This window comes from Rhincodon typus, chromosome 4 (genome assembly GCF_021869965.1).
Source record: "Rhincodon typus isolate 14 chromosome 4, sRhiTyp1.1, whole genome shotgun sequence".
In the NCBI taxonomy this organism is placed as follows: Eukaryota; Metazoa; Chordata; class Chondrichthyes; order Orectolobiformes; family Rhincodontidae; genus Rhincodon; species Rhincodon typus.
In genome coordinates this window covers 51,527,357-51,542,973 of record NC_063335.1, presented here as the reverse complement: position 1 = coordinate 51,542,973, position 15,617 = coordinate 51,527,357, and the positions used below count along the sequence as shown (strand labels likewise).

At 42.1% G+C, this 15,617-nt stretch overlaps 1 protein-coding gene across 1 annotated transcript in view; it reads right to left on the bottom strand.

The window, feature by feature from the left end:
* The window catches only part of LOC109925306 (docking protein 6-like), a 383,122-nt gene that overhangs the window by 195,075 nt on the left and 172,430 nt on the right, over window positions 1–15,617 (bottom strand). The window contains exon 2 of the mRNA XM_048596077.1: window positions 4,671–4,778. Within this exon, the coding sequence (XP_048452034.1) occupies window positions 4,671–4,778 (108 nt within the window). The remainder of the gene's footprint in view (window positions 1–4,670; window positions 4,779–15,617) is intronic.

Genomic DNA, 15,617 nt, shown 5'->3' with positions numbered 1-15,617 from the left:
TACCTTTTCCACCTGCGTTGCCATTTTCAGTGACCTGTGTACATGTACACCCAGATCCCTCTGCCTGTCTATACTCTTAAAGGTTCTGCCATTTACTGTATTTTTTCCATCTGGATTAGACCTTCCAAAATGCATTAGCTCACATTTTTCCATATTAAACTCCATCTGCCATCTCTCTGCCCAAGTCACCAACCGATTTACATCTAGTTGTATCCTTTGACGGTCCTCATCACCATCTGCAATTCCACCAACCTTTGTGTCATCGGCAAACTTACTAATCAGACCAGTTACATTCTCCTCCAAATCATGTACATATATTATAAACAGCAAAGGTCCCAACATTGATTACTGAGGAATGCCACTTGTTTCTCCATTCCGAAACACACCCTTTCACTGCTACCCTCTGTCTTCTATGACTGAGCCAGTCTTTCATCCATTTTGCAAGCTCACCTCTGACCCCGTGCAACTTTACCTTCTGTATCAGCCTGCCATGAGGGACCTTGTCAAAGGCCTTACTGAAGTCCATGTAGACAACATCCGCTGCCCTACCCTCATCGATCACCTTTGTCACTTCCTCAAAAAACTCAACCAACTTAGTGAGACACGACCTCCCCTTCACAAAACCATGATGCCTCTCACTAATACACCCACTGATTTCCAGGTGGGAGTAAATCCGATGTTGAAGAATCCTCTCCAATAATTTCCCTACCACTGATGTAATGCTCACCGGCCTGTAATTTGCTGATTATGCCACCCTTCTTAAACAAAGGAACAACGTTGGAAATTCTCCAATCCTCTGGGACCTCCCCTGTAGCCAGTGAGGATACAAATATTTCCCTCAAGGCCCCAGCAATTCCCTCCCCTTGCCTCTCTCAGTATTCTGGGGTCTCTCCCATCAGGTCCTGGGGACTTGTCTACCTTAATGCTTTTCAAGACCCCCTTTTGATCTCAACATGACCCAAACTATCTCCACATCCTTCCCCAGACTCATCATCCACCAAGTCCTTCTCTTTGGTGAATATTAACACAAAGTACTTGTTTAATACCTTGCCCATTTCCTCTGGTTCCACCCATAAATTCCCTTCCCTGGCCTTGAGTGGTCCAACCCTCTGCCCGGCTACCCTCTTGCTCTTTATATATGTATAAAAAGTCTTGCGATTTTCCTTAATCCTGTTGGCCAATGAATTTTCATGACCCCTTTTAGCTCTCCCAGCCCCTTGCTTAAGTTTCTTTCCACTTTCCTCGTATTCCACCCTTGCTTTGTGTGTTCCCAGCCTCCTAGCTTTGATAAATGCTTCCTTTTTCTTTTTGATTAGGCTCACAATATCTCTCGTTATCCAAGGTTCCCTAAACTTTCCATACTTATCCTTTATCCTTAAAGGAACATGCCAGTCGTAAGTTCCGAGCAACTTACACTTGAAAGCCTCCCACATACCAAATGTTGATTTGCCCTCAAACATCGGTCTCCAATCTACATTCTTCACTTCCTGCCTAATGTTGTTGTAATTAGCCTTCCCCCAATTTAGCACCTTCACCTGACAACTACACCAATCTTTATCCATCAGTACCTTAAAACTTACTGAATTATGATCACTGTTCCCGAGCTGCTCCCCTACTGAGATGTTGACCACCTGGCCAGGCTCATTCTCCAATACTAGGTCCAGTACAGCCCCTTTCCTAGTTGGACTATCTACATACTGTTTCAAGAAGCCCTCCAGGATGCTCCTTACAAACTCTGCCCCATCTGAGTCCCAAGCACAAGTGAATCCCAGTCAATATACGGGAAGATAAAATCACCCACGACAACTACCCTGTTACTTTTACATCTTGCCAAAATCTGCCTGCTTATCTATTCTTCTCTCCCCCGCTGGCTGTTGGGCAGCCTAAAGTAAACCCCAAACATTGTGACTGCACCCTTCCTGTTCCTGAACTCTACCCATATTGCCTTGCTTTATGAGCCATCCGAGGTGTCCTCCCACAGTACAGCTTTGATAAATCTCCTTAATAAGTAGTGCAACTCCCCCACTCCTTTTATATCATCCTCTATCCCGCCTGAAACATGTGCATCCTGGAATGTTAAGCTGCCAATCCTGTCCCTCTCTTAACCAAGTCTCTGTAATAGCAACAACATCATAGCTCCAAGTACTAACCCAAGCTCTAAGTTCATCTGCTTACACTTCTTGCATTGAAACAGATGCACTTCAGTCCACCAGGTCTGCTTTGATCAGCAACCACGCCCTGCCTGCTCTTCCTCAGAGTCTTACTGACCCTATTCTCTAGTTCACTTTCAGTCCACTCACCTTTGATTTGGTTCCCACACCCCCTGTCAAGATAGTTTAAATCCTCCTGAATGACACCAGAGTAAACCTCCCAGCCAGAATATTTGTGCCCCTCCAGTTTAGATGCAACCCGTCTTTCTTGTACAGGTCCCACCTGCCCTGGAAGAGATCCCAATGGCCCAGATATCTGAAACCCTCCCTCCTACACCATCTGTTTAGCCCTGTGTTGAGCTGTACTATCCTCCTATTTCTAGTCTAACTGGAACGTGGCACAGGGAATAATCCCGAGATTACAACCTTGGAGGTCCTGCTTTTTAACTTTCTACCTAACTCCCGGAGCTGCTGCTTCAGAACCTTGTCACTCATCCTACCTATGTCGTTAGTACCAATATGTACCACAACCTCTGGCTGTTCACCCTCTCCCTTCAGAATGCTTTCTGCATGTTCAGAGACATCCTGGACCCTGGCACCAGGGAGGCAACACACCATCCTGGAGTCTCTTTAACGTCCACAGAAGCGCCTATCTGTACCCCTAACTATGGAGTCCCCTATAACTACTGCTCCGGTGCTCTTCGTCCTTCCCTTTTTAATAACAGAGCCAGCCGTGGTGCCGCCAGTCTGGCTGCTGCTGCTGCTGTTATCCCCCAATAGGTTATTCCCCCCGCAACAGTATCCAAAACAGTATACTTGTTAGAGAGGGGGACAACCACAGGGGATTCCTGCACTGGCTGCCTACCCCTTCTAGCAGTCACCCATCTATCTGCCTGCACCTCGGGTATCACTGCATCTCTAAAACTATTGTCTATGACGTTTTCCGCTATCCTCATGCTCCTAAGTGCATCCAATTGCCGCTCCAACCTATCCATGCGGTCTGTGAGGAGCTGCAGTTGGGTGCACTTCCTGCAGATGTAGTCATCGGAGGACACTGGAAGAGTCGTGGATCTCCCACATCTCACAAGTGAAACACCTAACTGGCATTTCTATCCCCAATCAAGCTGTTTAGGAAAATTTATTGAACACTTATCCTTACTTATCGCTGCAAATACCAGTGCTTTGAATGGAGCTTATGAAAGCCTCCTGATAGAACAGATAAAAAGGTGGAACGCATAGCATACAAAAGAATCAAGTGAAGCATGCAGCAAATGTAATGTTTAAAATGGGAGACTTTAATTTTTTAGTTAGACCAGAATAGTAGAACAGCACAAGCCCTGAAAGGTGGTGAATGTCTCAAGTGTATTTAAGTGTGTTTTTTAGAACTTGTTCATGACTAAATAAACAAGCTGCTTTTCATTTTAGACATGAGTCATCAGATTAAATTTGTCAACCACCAATAAGAAAGGAAGACTGAGGTAACAGGGATTGAATTCGATATTAGGTTTCAGACAGAGAAGGATGAATCACAAACAATGACAAACTGAGGCAGAATTTGGCTACACCAGACTGAGGATACCCATTAACAGTTATGTAAAATGGAAGGATGAAGGACATCATGTGAGCCATTCTGAATTCTGCCCTAGAACAAGCTTGGGCAGCCTGCTTACTCAAGTGTGGGCTAATTTACCTTACTGTGAGGGTGGTGTGAAATATTTATAGCTATAAATAATGCCTGGGGCAGTTGTGCTGACAGTGGATACACTGTCAGTCTCCAAATTCCAGAGAAATATAAAGGAATCCCATTGACAGTTTCACTTAAAATTATCTAATTAATTACATTTTATTTAATTATCTATGTAATAAGTTGGCCCGAACCAACAATCCCCTCACCCTTCCATGACATTTGAACCTGTCAGCATTGAATTTAGCCTAGCGTCAAACTGCACTTTCAGGAATATGTATAAGGGGGCCTTTCATTAGTCCTTACCAATAGTGGATGGTAGAGTTCTGGCTTGAATGGTCAATATGATTCCTGTTTTCCATGTGAGGCCCAGGGATACCATTCTCCAGGCCTCAAGCATGTCACGAATGAACTCCAGTGTAAAAGCTTGTTAACTTCAGTAATCAACTCAACGTACCAAAGAACTAAAAAGATTTTGTTGCTAATATTTCGCAACAAAACAAAAACTTAGAATGGCATTCCTCTAAGCAACAAGCTGTTTAGGTAAAGTTCAGCAAATTTAAATGTCAAATAAAAGGGTAAATAATAATTGATTAATTCACACAAAATCTAAAATGCAAGGGGGAAAAATTAGTCTCTTGTTTTGTTAAAAGCAAAGACACCACAGCAAAATCAATTACTCGAGCATCTTAAACTTCATTCAATATGAGTTTAATTCCAATAAGATACCCCACCAGCAATGATAACTGAGAATATAAAGTGCGAAGCAGCTGAATTGTAGTTACTGTTAATGCTTCCCATCATATAAGTCTCATCAGAAAATCGGGAATATTTACCTTGTGCATGTTCCGGAAATAGGCTGCCTTTTCATCAGGAAATTTCTCTAACCTTCTAGGACCTTTGCTGGAGGCTTTCTTAAATACCAGCCAACACCGTCTGTACATCTGTTAGAGACAGTAAAGTAAAAGTGTGAAGAATCCAGTTGCTGTACAGTTAAGATTTTAGAATAAGAACCAGATGAGACATTGCATAGTATGAGATGGCATTAAAACCCACAAATAATTGCATATTTATCATCCTTACCTCCAACATATGAGTATGGCTTAGGCAAAACATTTATTTTAATTTCACATTGCAATAACTGGTATATGTTTACATACTGTATATATCATTGCATGGTCTGTAAAGATCTAGAAACAGTTGGTTCCTGGCTAACTAGTATAAGTGAGCTGGGAGGGGGACACTTTCATTGCACATCACATGACTCAAGTGCAGCAATGGCATGCCATGTGATGATCAATGACAGGTCATATGACAGCCTCAGTCTGCACGCATATAAGAATGAATAGGTTTTATTGTCATCCGTATTTTACAGTGAGAAAAACAGTAAAAACAGTGAAAAACTTCAATCAGGCACCATTTTGAGTGGTTTTAAGAATAACAAAAAAAGATATAGCATAAAGAGACTCCATCAGTTCTGAGCCAGTTGATCATCAATGACACCTGCACCATCATCCCTCCTCCACTGCTTCATCGCTGACTATACTGGACGCCAATCAACATTGAAGTTGGCACTCTTCAAGTGCCAACTTTTGCCACTCCTCCGCTACCATCTGCACCGGACCAACCAACATCAGAGTTGCATCTGTTGCCTCTGGGCCCACCTCAATGTCACTGTGATGCCCTTTCGCCACCACCAGTGCCAGATCCAACCAATGTTTAAATCGCTGATCCTCAGGCGCCACCTTTTGCTGCCGGGCCTACCTTGCCAACGTTGTCTCTGCCGATGTAGCAGCTGCCGATTCTGATGCCAGGTCCCACGCTCATCCCAGAAAAATCAGGGCGGGCTCACAAGCCGAAACCATGAGGTCCGCTCTGGGCCCACTCAAGTCCACGCTGGGGTTCTTTGCCACCACCACTACCATTCTAGCTGAGGATGAGGGGTGAGTAAAAAAGAAAAAAAAAAGAAGAAAAGAGAGAGAAGAAAAGAGTGGTTGGAGTGGATGGGACCCAGCTCAGGTCCCCAACTCCACCGCTATCTCCATACCTAGATTTTCTGAATATTGATAGGCAAGTGACCAAAAGTAGAATAATACTGACATAATTTTTCTCTTTGTCTTTGGGCGAGAAATTCAATTTCCTTGCAGAAGGTAACAACAGTTCTGAAGTTGGGCTCCAGCAGTTACAAGGACCTTTCTTTGGCTACATTTTCGCGCCAAGTCAAAGTTGTATGTCAGAGTTCACTTTCAGAATCAAAATAGTGCCAATGGCCGCAAAAGTTAGTGATCAATTGAGAGTTCTTTTTGGCCTTTATAGCTCATGACCACATTACACCAGTCATTGGCCCTGCAAGCAATGGGCTAAGCTAATTGATTGACTATGCAGCAATTAAATCTGCAGTCTGTTCAGATAACATTAATTCACAGTATTAGTCAATCACTTACAAAAAGCCTGGCATCCAATTTACAATGGAAGTAGCATTTCAAAGAATGTCATTATAGGATCTGGCAGCATTGTTTCGTTTTACATGATAGTTGCCCATTTTCTTTTTCCCTGTAAGTCCCAATCACGTGCATACGGCAATAATAAGCGTGCTGTCAGCTTCTCTTTGAGAAAAAGCATGGTATCTGGCTCTCGGTCCTTCCACAATGATCAGGTGACACATCTTCAAATCTTTTATTCCAGAATGCATTGTGTTACATTTTAATGTGAAGTGGTGGCCATTTCTTAAGGCAATTTAATGCTCACATATCACATTAAAGGTCAAGCATATCACGAGGAAGAATTGCTGAGCAGATATATTAGCCTGAAGCAATTATCAAAATGCCAAGTTGTGCATTAAAGCTTTCGTCACAACACACTGAGGATTCTGCACAACGAGACGATATTTATCTTTCCTTGGTGCCCAGTAAACTTGTTTAATAGCCGTAATAATTGAATATTTATCAGCTGTAATGGATAAGCTCTGGGTCCCATGGGGAAGTGATCAGATTACTATGGGTTTTTATTTGCAGTGATTAGAAAAGGCAAAAGTAAACCTGTATTAGGCGAGATCGGTTGGTATTGATTCAGCACTGTCGCCGTCAGAGAGAGAGGTTTAGCATGACAGAATATGGAGCTGCCACCACCCAGACTTTTAGTGAGAATAGAAGCTACAGTAGCAAATTTCACCATTCCAAATCAATTCTTAACTACCATTGTTTGAATTACTGTAGAAACTATATCTTGATGTTCTTCCATATTTTTGACTGTGGACTTCAATGGGAAAAGGACTGTTCTGAAAAGAGACTGCAGAAGGGATTACTGCACTTTTTAAAAGCAGATTACTGACATTCATTGTAAATGTTGTTTACATTGCTGCCTGTTCAGGCATTAGAGGTTACTGCAGATTGGTGGCAGGCAGGGGCTGTATGCAAAAGATGATTCAGCCAGCCACAAGTGGCTGTTTGGTCTGTGGTTGGCACCAAGGCAAAAGAACAGGTTCTGGGTATGAATGTTTGGGTCAGAGGCCTTTAGACCTCCAGAAAATGAGATGTTGTCTTTCTGTCTGCAGTAAAATAAAAACCTAACACAAAGATAGTCAGTTAATTTTCCCTCACTTAATGCAGTAAGCTGTTAACTTAAAGTCTCTGACTTATTGTTTAAAATTATGAACCCGTTGCTCTGCAAGGAAGACAGTTAGCTCAGCTGGCTTTGTGATACAGTGTGATGCCAACAACATGGATTCCCACCCCGACTGAGGTTATCATGAGGGACTCTCCTTCTCAACCTTTCCCCTAGCCTGAGAGGTGGCAATCCTCAGGTTAAACTACCACCATCCTCTCTCTCTCTCTCTAATAAGAGAAAGCAGCCCTATCATCCAATAGGACTTTAGTGACTTTTGACTTACCTGCAGGTGATAGGTAAGGTAGGTACCTGGAGAAAACAGACTGAGGGGCACCAAGTTCTAACAAGATTAAAAAGGAGCATCTCAGCAAACTCTGCGCACAGGGACCATTTGAACTGCCTTCCAAGTTTCTGCCCTATCCGTAACATCAACATTTCTTCAATAATTGATAAATAAGCTCTGCACAGTCAGGAAGGAGAGATCACATCTGGTGTGAGACACAGCCCGAGTGAATACATATTTCAGGGACTTTGGAGGCAGCATGGCAATTTGATGCAAAGAGGTAGAGGTGCTTTCTTCTGTTTCATAGTTTGTAAGGTCTTTTGTTTTTAAAGAGAACAAATTGAATCTCCAGATTGGGGGACCAGCACAAAAGAAAGTGTGACATCACAAGAAAATCCAAAATTCATCGATTGCTACTATTTGACTGTTATAGGCTACTTTCAGATTGAAGGTAAACAGGAGAAATATTTACCAATTACAAACTGAAAGACCAGCTGGAAGCTTTTAAGAAAACAAATAAAAAGCTAAGCAAACAAAATAAAGATGCAGGGCCTGGCGATGAATGATGTGGCCGCTGGTGGATCCCATTGTGGTTCGGTGGCCACACAGGCAACATGTGTCAGTTGATTGAGGAAGTCTGGCACAGAGTTGACGAGGTGGAGTCTGAGCTTCTCACATTGTGACACATCAGGGAGGGACACAGTTACCTGGATGCTGTGTCTCAGGAAGCAGTAACACCTCTTAGACTAACCTTCTCAAATTCAGTCAGTAGTCAGGGACAGGAGAGTGTGACTACAAGCAACACAGGTAGAGGGATCCAGGAGGTAGTGCTGAAGGGACCTCAGCTCTTGAGTTTGAGTTTATCTAACGAGTTTGAAGTTCTTGGTCCCTACATGGGTCTGCAGGCAAACTGACCATAACACCATGTTATAGGAACGTATTCAAGAGGCGGGGGAGGTGAAAACAGAAATGTAGTTGTAATCAGGAAGAGTATCAGAGGAATAGACAATGTTCTCTGTGGCCAGGAACAAGAGTCCCTGTGTTGCCTGCCTGGTGACCGGGCTCAGGATATCTCATCTCAACTGCAGAGAAACTTAGAGTAGGAGGGATAAGATTCAGTTGTGGAGGTCCACATTGGCACCATTGCTTTAGTAAAAAGACAGAAGGGGTTCTGCTGAGGGAATATGAGCAGCCAGGAGCAAAATTAAAAAGGAGAATCAAAAAAGGTAATAATTTCTGGATTACTACTTGAGCTACAAACTAATTGCACAGGATCAACAAGATTAAAGAGATAAATGCATTGCTCAAAGATTGCAGTGGGGGAAGCAGGTTTGAATTCATCAGATATTGGCACCAGTACTGGGGAAGGACGGACTCCACCTGGATCATGCTGGGACCAGAGTCCTGGCGAACTGCATAACTGTGACTGTGGAATAGGCTATAGCCTAAATTTGCGGGGGGATAGTTCAGTGGCATTGAAAAATTATGGAAAAAGTCAAAGTCGGGGAGGTCTCAGAAGTGGTTATTAAAGTTTCCAAAGAAGTAACACGATACAGAGTATGGAAAGGCTCAGAATCTAACTTCAGGCACAGCAGATAAGGAGACAGCTATGAGAAGGGGTGCAGTCAACACAGGACCGAGGGTACTGTACTTAAATGCATCCAGTATATGAAATGAGGTAAATGAGCTTGTAACATAGATTGAAATAGGTGGGTATGATGTTGTGGGCATCACAGAGACATGGCTGCAAGGGGATCAGGGCTGGGAATTAAACATCCAAGGATATGTATCCTATGGAAAAGCCAGGCAGATGGGCAGAGCTGCCTAGTTTGTAAGAAATGAAATTAAATCAATAGCAAGAAGTGACATAGGGTCAGATGACGTAGAATGTGTAGGAGTAGAGTTGAGGAACTGCAAAGGAAAGAAGACCCTGATGGGAGTTATGTACAGGTTTCCTAGTAGTAGTCAGGATATAGGGCAGAAAATAAATCAGAAGATAGAAAAGGCATGTAAGAAAGGCACTATTACAATAACCATGGGGGACTTCAATATGCAGTGGACTGGGAAAATAGCTTGGTAGCAGGAATTCATGGAATGTCTACAAGACAGTTTCTTTGGAGCAGCTGTGGTAGAGCCCACTAGGGAACAGGCAATTCTGATTTGGTGATGCGTAATGAGGCAGAATTAATTAGGGAGCTTAAAGTGAAGGAACCACGGGGGTACTGACCATAATATCACAGAATGTACCCTGCAGTTTGAGAGGGAGAAGATGGACACAGATGTAACGATATTACAATTGAGTAAAGATAACAACAAAAGACTTGAAGGAGGAGTTTGCCAGACTTGGAAGGGGAGTCTAGCAGGGAAGAATGTAGACTGCAATAGCAGGCATTTCTGAAGGTAATTAGTGGGGCACAGCAGAAATTCATCTCATGGAAGAAGAAACATACTAAAGGGAGAATGAGGCAATCATGGCTCACAAGGGAAGTCACTGACAGCATAAAAGCATACAATATGGTGAAGATCAGTGGGAAGCCAGAGGATTGGGAAGCCTTAAAAAAGTCTTAAAAGACTTTTAAGTTGTCCCAGCAGAGGACAACCAAAAAAATGAATGAGGGGGGAGGAGATGGAATATAAAGTGAGCTAGCTAGTAATATAAAAGAAGCTTGCAAGAATATTTTTTAGATAACTAAAAGTTGAGAGAGAGATAAGAAATTGGACAACTTGAAAATGAGACTGGAGTAGTAGTAATGGGGAACAAAGAAATGGTGAAGAAACTGAATAGCTACTTTGCATTAGTCCACATTGAAGAAGACACCAGCAGCATACCAGAACTTCAAGTCAGGGGGCAGAAGTGAGTGTAGTGGCCATCACTAAGAAGGTGGTGGGGAAGCTGAGAGGTCTGAAAGTGGATAGATCATCCGGACAGAAGGGCTGCACCCCAGGTTCTGAATGAGATAGCTGAGGAGATTGTGGAGGCACTTGTGACGATCATTCAGGAATCGCTGTAGTTAGGGAGAACTGGAAAATGGCTAGTGTAACACTCCTGTTTAAGAAGGGTGGTAGAAGATGGGAAATTAAAATCAGCCAGATAGCCTTACCTCTTCGGTAGTAAGATTTAGACAAACATGATAAAATAGGATGGAATCAGCATAGCTTCATCAAGGGGAGACCCATGCCTGACCAAGCAGTTAGAATTCTTTGAGGAGAAAATGAGCAAGTCAGACAAAAGAGAGCAATGATCTGTTTGTATTTCCAGAAGGCCTTTGATAAGGTGCCACACAGGAAAGTGTTAAATAAGTTAACAGCCCATCGTGTTAGGGACAAGGTACTGGCATGGACAGAGGAATGAGTGATTGTCAGAAGGCACAAAGTGGGGATAAAGGGGTCTTTTTCAAGATGGTAGCCAGAAACTGTCCAGTCTCATTTTCCAGTTGTCCAATTTCAACTCTCATCTCTCTTTTAACTTTTAGATCTGGAGTTCCATAGGGGCAGTGTTGGGACCACAACAATTCACATTATACATTAACAACCTGGACAAAGGAACTGAGGGTATTGTGGCTAAGTTTGCAGATGACACAAAGATAGGTGAAGGGACAGGTAGTGTTGAGGAAGTGGGGAGGCTGCAGAAGAACTTGGACAGGCTAGGAAAGTGGGCAAAGAAGAAGTGACAGATGAAATACAATGTGCGAAAGTCTGAGGTTATGCACTTTGGTCAGAATAGAGGCATAGACTATTTTTTACACAAGAAAAGGCTTCAGAAATCTGAAGCACAAAGGGACTTGAGAGACCTGGTTCAGGATTGTAATAAGGTTAACATGCAGGCTCAGCTAGCGGTTAGGAAGGCGTATGCAATGTTAGCATTCATTTCTAGAGGACTAGAATACAAGAGTAGGGATGTACTACAGGGGCTGTATAAAGGTTCTGTTCAGGCCTCATTTGAACTATTGAGAGCGATTTTGGGTCCCGTATCTAAGGAATGATGTGCTGGCTTTAAAGGGGGTCCAGAGGAGGTTTACAAGAATGATAAAGCGCTGGTCATATGAGAAAGACTCTGGGTCTGTGGTCAGAGTGTAGAAAGATGGGGGGAGGAATCTCATCGAAACTCACGGAATACTGAGAGGCCTGTGTAGAATGGACAATAGTAGGAGAGAATAGCACCCAAGGGCTCACCCTCAGAGTGAAGGGACAACACCTTAGAAATGAGGTGAAGCGGAATTTCTTCAGCCAAAGAGTGGTTAATCAGTGGAACTCATTGGCACAGAAGGCTGTGGAGGCCAAGACAGAGACAGATAGGTTCTGATTAGTAAGGGGATCAAAGGTTATGGGGAAAAGGCAGGAGAAAGGAGTTGAGAAACATGTCAGCCATATTGGAATGTTTACCTGTAACTGGGCTATTTAATTATAATAAATAGGAATTCTTGTTAAAAACAGAAACCTGGCCTATGCCTTGTCAAGCTGCATCTACGGAGGCAGGTAATTTGAAGAATTTTGCATCCTTTGACAATCTTTAACCTTTGTGATAACCCCAGGAATAAAAGGTTTGATTTCTAGCAAGCTACCCCAGTGAGGTGTGACATTCCTCAAAGAATCATTATAATGTGGCTATAAGCAGATTTGGGGATCAGACTCTGAGATTCCTTTCCATCTCTAAAGATGATTCTTAATACATAACTTTTTGACCAAGCTTTGGGTCATCTACTCAACTTCCTCTTTGTTCAAATATTGTCTTACATCAATGCTGTAAAGTGCCCTGGGATGTTTCATCGCTTTAAACATACAATATCAATACAAATTGGTGTTGTTATATCAATCCGTTTGACAGACAACCCATTCCAATAGACAGACAACTTATCCAATAAACATTTCATGCCTCATCACTTTCATTAAAATTTAGCAAGAGAAGCATTCCTGTAATGTTACAATCTCACCAATTTCCTTAGTCAGTTATTAGTATGCCATTATACCAGCGTGGAACCACCTAAAGTTAGAGAGCTTGACTGATATAATGCCTTAGAGAGAATGGAAGACAATGCGGGGTGTACCAATAATCAGCATCACATCAGGAAACACAAGTTAAAAAATAAGAAAAACAATTTTTTCGTCCAAGATAGGGCATGATGTTTAACATCAGTTTACAGTTTTAATAATACATTTTCCATCAACAATACAAACAGTGATTTGCAGTTGTCCATTTGCTATGAAACTCTTGCTTGGCAGGTTTCTGTAAATAGAAGCTCAAAATAGTGTGGTAGGTAGGAACAGGGCAAGCAACTGATTCGAGAACTATTAATGAGTAATGCAGAGTCAATCACAGCAAGTTAGAAAAGTGATTAGAATGTTGAATTTGTTTCAGAAAGTGAAATATTGATTGCATTAAGAGAGTGTTAGAAAGTCCAGTGAGAAAATAAAATATTGCGTTTTTTAAACTCTTCAACAATTAAAATTTGAAGGAATGAAAATCCACACTTGTAATACTTCACTTTCAGTGACAGAGATGTTGACTGATAATTCAGAATTATCAGACCATATAACAAAATTCAGATTGAGCTAGACACACCCTAGATCAGTGTGACAATGTCAACAAACTCACAACATGTCTCACATTTGTACGTTAAGTCAGACAGTGAAGTTTTCTGGCAGTAAACTGCAGAGCAATACAACTGAGACAGTAACATCTACATTTTAGCATTTAGTCATCTGTCCCCACCTTAAGTACTTGTAGCATTTCCCTATGAATAATAATGAGCATTATTAGTCTTTCATGTACTTTAATTAAAAATGCCAATCTAGCCAACAATCACCAACATTGCTTGCCCTGTTCCTACCTACCACACTATTTTGAGCTTCTATTTACATAAACCTGCCAAGCAAGAGTTTCATGGCAAATGGACAACTACAAAAGGAACACTGTTTGGAATTTTACACATTGGATCTCCTAAAAGTGCCACCAACATCAGGAGTGCACCTCAGGTTCACTGAGCTAACTGAAAAACTTTGGCCCAGGCTGCTGTCCCGGAAGGGCTATAGCGACCCCAGGACAAGTTTAGGTACAGCACGGTCAACGGTTGCAGGGCAGAGAATCAAGCTTAAAAAAAAAGTTTATTTCAAAACATATGGTGGAGACTCCCTTCTTTTAATTTTGAAATTAACCCTCTTCTAAGGCCAAATGGTAAATGGAGAAACAATCCTGGCACCCAGCATTGAGGAGAAACAAATGGTGAAAAATACATCATATCAAACATTCAAATCATTGACCCCCATTTGCAATGCATTGTCCAATCCAACGTTAGTTACACCCATATGGCAAATTGCAAGTGTTTAAAGTCCTTTTGTTGACAAAAGGATTTGTGCATTTTGGGAGTTTATCCTTCATAAACCACACGCAAAAAGAAAATGCTTTAGCATTCATTGACAGGTGCTGTCTGATCATGTTTCCAACACTTTCCAATTCTGTGCCAGCATCAGTCAAAATCTAAATGTCATGCAAATAAGAAGGCCTCTAGTTCATAAGTTCTTGCATACCCCAATAAATTTAAAGCTCGAGAACCTGTGAAGACCATTCAGAACAAATAAACAATTATCTAGAGTCAATTGCTAACATAACCATCAAAACTGTTTTAGTGTGGGATCATCTGTACAGAAATACATAAGCCTGGCTTCTCTTCAAACAGTATTTATTAACACTATATTCAAGATGATTTAGCAGCAGGTATGTCATCTTGAGCTGCTCTAGTTCTTATCTTCTGGCAGAGTCTTTATGACATAACTAAGGCCACAATTGCATCAGAGCATATCTCAAAGTCAGATCTGCATATTCATTACAACTTGCTTCTACCAAATTCTTAACAAAGGATGCAGCAAACAGTCAACAGATAGGGCAGTGACTGGTGAAGACAACGGACATGCAGATTTTTGATGCAGGGTTTTGACAAAGGGTAAACTTGACTTCTCCTTCCATCCATGTTGCCATTCCCAATGCAATTTGATCCATTTTTACACTTTAAGATGATACTCTGCATAGCACTTAGGTTGAGTTGATGGCACAAAAATCTTTTGTTTTGTATGTTAAATAATGTAGCAAATTATACTCATCACCTGTCATTGTATAGTAATCTATGTTTCGTCCCATGTGTGGCCAGGCCATAGAGATAAAAATGATTCATATTGCCCCAGATGCACTAATCTGGTCATGAAGGATGCCTCCTTCCCTAACCCCTAAAGAGAAGGATGAGCTAGGACAGCAGGAAGACAAATGTGCACACGACCCCTGTCTCTGCAATTGTAAATAAACTATCCCAATCCAGTGGCACAAAACCATACACACAGAGCTTTCAAATGTGCTCCTCATCCGTTGTTTGACAAACTGACACATTACAGACTTGTAATTTTATTTTAAAAAGCCATTCATGGTCTGTGGGCATCACTGGCTGGGCCAGCATTTGTTGTCCATTCCTAGTTGCCTTTAAGATGGTGGGAAGTTGCCTTCTTGAACCACTGGAGTCCATTTGTGGAAAGCAGACCCACAATGCCCTCTGGGAATTCTAGGAATTTGACCCAGCAACAGTAAAGGAATGGCAATACAATTCCAAGTCAGGATGGTAGGTGGTTGGGAGAGAGGTGGGGGTGGAATTTGCAGATGGTCCCATGTACCTGCTGCCCTTGTTCTTCAAGATGGAAGTGGTGATGGATTAGGAAGGTACTGTTTAAAAGAGCTTTGGTGAATTTCTGCTGTGCATCTTGTAGATGGTACACACTGCTACTGCTGAGCAACAGTGGTAGAAGGAATGAATGCTTATAGATGTGGTGCCAATCAAGTGGGCTGCTTTGTTCTGGATGATGTTGAGCTTCGAGTGTTGTTGGAGCTGCATGTATTCAGTCAAGTGAGGAGTAT